The following is a 5,000-nucleotide window of genomic DNA, read 5'->3' as shown; positions in this document are numbered from 1 at the left end:
TGCGATCAATCACAACTGAAATATGACCGCTCCTCACATCAAGGAAACTGGGAGCGGGAGATTGGAAAGTCGGCAGGATGTCAATCTCGTTCCCAGGGTCTTCTCGGCTTTCAATATGGCGGCGGGTCCTACCAATTCTCCCGGGCTTTTTTGCCCGGTTTATGATTATGGGGGAGATGTAGATCTTAACAAGTGTTCTTGAAATCAAAAAAGAAAATTAAGACTTAAACATTATTCAGCAATGATTTTATATATATACTAATTAGTCCTGGTAAATAATCTGCACATTTTCTAGTAAGTTGATCTTTAGTGGTTAAGTGGATAAAAACAGTTCCTTCAAAGTAGGTGCTCCGGGTTCAAATCCTGTCGAGGGGCTGCTTTTACTTTTTTTCTTTTTATTTGCTACCACAATTCCTGGGACATAGTAATCTAAATGGAGGATTATACTATTCATTCAGAGCAAACTGACAATGAAGGATAACCCTTCATTTGAGGAAGAGATTGTGTTGGCGGGTCGGGAGCGGCGAAGGCCTTGCTGACTAAGAGAAACAATGGGATCTGGGAACGAGAATGTGATTATACAGCATGAGCCAAGAATGCGTGCGTCTTGCCGGACCAACGCTGATGGTCTTAAAAACCGAAGCGAAAGTGCTTCCTTTCTGATTACCTCTATGAATGGTTAAACTTCAAGTTCCCCATTAAATGGTTATAAACCAGGAGTTCATTAAGAGGAGCCTCTATCTCCTATACTTGGCCTCGGAGTCAACCCTTTCCCGAGTAGATTTATTTATAGAACACCTCCCTTGGGAGATTCAGCACGCTCACTGTTGTAAAAGCCAATCAAAACAGAGCTATCTCAGCGTCAAGGAAATTATGATACTTTTCGCGGGAAAAACCTGTTCCTAAAAATAAATTTACTCGGGAAAGGGTTGACTCAAGGAATTAGAGGAGATGGAGGCTCCTCTTAATGAGCTCCTGTTATAAACCGTGTGTTCCCTCGTTCCCTCCAGGGTGGTTAGATGAAAGACCCTGGGGACGAGATAGCCGTAGACACCTGGCCCCAGTTGTTCAAACGATGGATAGCGCTAAACACCGGATAAATCACTATCCAGTGGATAAACACTAGCAAAGCCAATTGAGTTATCCAGTGGATAGTGATTTATCTGGCGGATAGCGCTATCCATCGTTTGAACAACTGGTGCCAGAAGAACCCATTTTTTACCGTTGTGCTAGTGCTCTATCCCTGACAAGTGGTCGACCTGAGTCGATTCGCTCAAATGGGTTTCTCGCCGAATGAGACCACAGCAACAAAATACGGTGAGAAGCCTGGCTATTTTCTGGGCACTGTATTCTTCAATTAGACAGTAGCACCCCACATTATTTCTTCTCCCATGCACATTTCTTGTAATTGCCGATGAACAAATGTCGCCTCGAGTGTCAAAGAGGCTCCGAGACTGGAGGAAAAGGAGTGACTGAGTCTCGGCTCGACAGCGTGTTTGCCTGTTCACGGGCTAAACAAGGCTAATAATACCCCATTCACACTAAAAAGACATGTTTAATATTAAACTGGGTTTAACAAAATAAAAATCAGTCACACAAAATTGTAGGACTGGATTTTCCATGAGATTTAGGTTTGTTTCAACACATGCTTTGACCTGTGCTAAATTTATAGTGGACAAAATCAGTAAACATGACTTTGAAACACTTTGAAACCGTGTTTTACTAAACATGTTTAAGGTTTGGTGTGAATCGGGCATAAAGAGTCGTGAAATTTGAAATCCAGTTTGCCTGCTCCTTTGAAAACCTCTGATTTCATTGGATCTTTGAAACACTAACGCCTTCATTCGTCTGTTAAGCAACCAGTTTTACCGCAGACGTAAAGAACTCGGGGTCTTAAAAATAACTGAGGAGAAAGTGTTGCCTTGGTAATTACATCCGCAAATGGTTTTGACTTGAAGTCAAATAATATAATATATTCCATGTTTATAAGTTCTCTGTGGGACGTTACAGAACCCATACACTATTCAAGAAGAGTACTGAGGGGATGAAGTTCCCGGTGTTGTGGGTGTCCTCTGTGAGTTTGACGTTCTTTCCAGCAGAATTGGCCAGCTTGGCATAATGTCTCTAAAAAGGCTTGTGGTGTATGAGGCCATCAAAGCAGAAACAAGCATGCGTCAAAAGGACTTTGCCGAGTGCTGGGACATGTAGATGTAAAGGTAGATATCACTCGTAATACAGAGGGCCCGAAAGCACAAAGGGCACATCGAAGTCATGGGAATTCTACGCCATTATAATAAGCTTGTCTATAAGCGTAAAAAGAATTCGTGATTTTATCTAGTTTTGGCCAGTAGCATTGTCTAAGACTACACGGGGTGGCTATCAAGTAAGAAAACCGCTTAAAAATATAGATGATCGCTCATAAACCACGCATCCTCTATTTATGTTAATTCATAAACTGCCTCTCCATTTTGTTACATTTTGTTGGTTTAGCCTCTTAAAATTTAAGCAATATCATATGAACTAGTTATTTCTTTCTCAATAATATAACGTAAGTTCTTCTTTACACACACCGTAACTACGGAAGACTCAATTGGCACGGCTCGGACAGAAAAGTACGTACTAAAATGCGAGGCGTTGATGTTTCGTTTGGTGGACAAACCTCAGAATGAAACTTTGTGCAGTTTCTTCTCCATCAAAGGGGGACCATTTCAGAGGAATGGGGGTCAGAATCACATAAAAATTGCTGCAGAACAATGAAATCAACACTTTCACACTCAGCATTGCATTGCACTAGCATTTTAATCAACACTTTCATGCTTAGCACACTGATTCACGCACTTATGTAACCCGCATGTATTTAAATTGTAACAAGTGCATTAAAATTCAGTTTTTTTGACCGCTCGTAACAGAGTTGTCAACATAATAGCAGAGAACTTCTTTCTTTAAGCGAGGACGGAAGTTCTTAATCCCTATTTTCTTATTTGGTTACAGATCATAACCCTCGGGGATTGGCAATTTTGGAGTTAAGCACGCCGATGATCCGTCTCTCGGATGACAGAAACAGTGAATGGTACAATTAAACTGGATTTGCGCGTCGAGAGAAAACACATCCAAGATTCTTGCTAACCAAAATAAGCATGGCATGTGCTAAAATTTGGTTCGATAAAATTGTTCACACTGCAGAATTTATGCGAGGCTAATTACCTATATCAGCTAGCTTTTTGTCACAAGTGTTAACAAATTTCTGTGGTATTCATCCAAGGCATTAATTATGATTAAATTAATTAATGAGGTCTTGCATAATAGAAAGCGGAATGTTATTGTCCTCCGGCGGAAGGGATCATGTTGTAACAAAGAATAGGAAATCCTATAGACACGTATCTCCACAGCATCTAATAAAAAGCATCTTTTTCTCATTCCTGGAAGATCCAATCTTACACCGTTATACAGATAGAGTTTTGGCGAGGGGATTGAGAATTGCTTGCCGCAAGGCTACATCCGCCAGGTTATTCTAAATCTAGGAAGTGTATCCATCCCTGTTTTGCCACCTGGGGGCTGTTACATTTTTGATATTTCTGACTGTTTACTGATTGACAAACGGTGGTCACTAAACTCCCCTTAAAACTCCCTTATCAATCACCATTGATTTGTCGGCAGGTACAAAACACAGGCTACAGGTCATTGTTTTAAAACAAACATTCATAAAAGCTAACCTTAGGCCTAAAAACTTTTGTTTAGGCCTAATTAGGCCTAAGGTTAGCTTTAACTTTAGGATACTTTCTGTATTGGGAAAACAATGACCTGTGATCTGTGTTTTGTACCTGCCGTTGATTCGTGATATTGTGCGGTGTTAGCATCATAAATAGATCTGGGAGTGACCGAGATAAGACGGCTTTCAATCCTTTCAGATTTCGTCGTCACCCCCCCTTCATTAAATCATCCGAAGGGGGCTAATTGTCTCGCATAACTATTGGACACTGAAATCTTCCTTCGACCAAAAGTCCCGACTGTTAGTTGGTACCAATTATGGCTCTTGTTGGTACTATGCATACAGAAGCATCTTTGTCAATATTCAAATGGTGTATCAGGTTCGTTGATCAACCTTTTCCAGAACATAAGAGCAGCCAATCGCCCACTCTGTGGAATGCATGTCGGAAAAACTGTTAGCATGGTGCCGAGGTAATTGTACCCAGGCCCTATCTGATGGTACTCGTTCAAATATCCACAAGCATCGTGGGTGGCAGTGTGGAACAACATGGCATCTATTTCTTCCTTTTCTTTGGCTGTGATTCTGAACTGTTTCTTGTTTGGGTTTGCTAAATCTGTTCTTCCTCCTAGTGAGAGGAAAGAAAAAGATTGTTAATCCTACTGTTTGGTGTTGTACTTCTTCATGATTCAATGCCACAACGCGAATGAAGCCAACAGCTTCAAGGATAGAAAAACTATAATTATAATATCTAATTAATATTTCTACGTGCATGTTTAAAAATATCAATGAGCTCACATGTATTAACTGAAAACAGAGGTATTCGACTAAGATCATGATAACCACAAGTTCTAGTATAGCTTGGCAAAACCTAAATGAAATTAAATTACAAAACAAACTTGAATTCAACTATGGCAGCTCATAGAGCCTCCGAAATTCGAATAGCGACCTTCAGATTGAAGTACGAGAACGACTACAAGTACGAGTTTTCTGTATTGGACACGTGCACTACGTTTAAAGAACGAAGTTTTTCGAAATGCGCGTGCGTTGTCCTTGTACTCCAATCTGAAGGTCGCTCATGTTTTAGGGCGGAACATGCATGTCATCACAATATTTTTAGAGAATTGAGACAGGAATGCAAAGCGTGGTTGCGTGAAAGGACAACACACCATCAGCATTCAGTGCGATGTTTAGAGCAGTTATCTAGGTAGTATAGTGGTTATGTCCTTTTTTGGCTTCATTCATTGAACTGAGTTCGATATCGTTCAACCGACTTTTTCAAATTTTTTTTCTA

At 40.5% G+C, this 5,000-nt stretch overlaps 2 protein-coding genes across 2 annotated transcripts in view; both read right to left on the bottom strand.

Annotated features, from left to right (window-relative positions):
- The window catches only part of LOC138039023 (LIM and senescent cell antigen-like-containing domain protein 1), a 29,756-nt gene extending 29,707 nt beyond the window's left edge, over positions 1-49 (bottom strand). Inside the window, exon 1 of the mRNA XM_068885174.1 lies at positions 1-49. This exon is cut by the window's left edge and continues 235 nt beyond it. The gene's annotated coding sequence lies outside the window, so the exon portion shown is untranslated.
- A 2,731-nt stretch (positions 50-2,780) lies between these two features.
- The window catches only part of LOC138037844 (uncharacterized), a 4,293-nt gene continuing 2,073 nt past the window's right edge, over positions 2,781-5,000 (bottom strand). The window contains exon 2 of the mRNA XM_068883719.1: positions 2,781-4,334. Coding sequence (XP_068739820.1) covers positions 4,066-4,334 — 269 coding nt within the window. The 3' untranslated portion in view covers positions 2,781-4,065. The remainder of the gene's footprint in view (positions 4,335-5,000) is intronic.

This window comes from Montipora capricornis, chromosome 2, assembly GCF_036669925.1.
Source record: "Montipora capricornis isolate CH-2021 chromosome 2, ASM3666992v2, whole genome shotgun sequence".
NCBI lineage: Eukaryota > Metazoa > Cnidaria > Anthozoa > Scleractinia > Acroporidae > Montipora > Montipora capricornis.
Note: the sequence above shows the minus strand (reverse complement) of the source record. Positions and strands in the feature narration are given on the sequence as shown.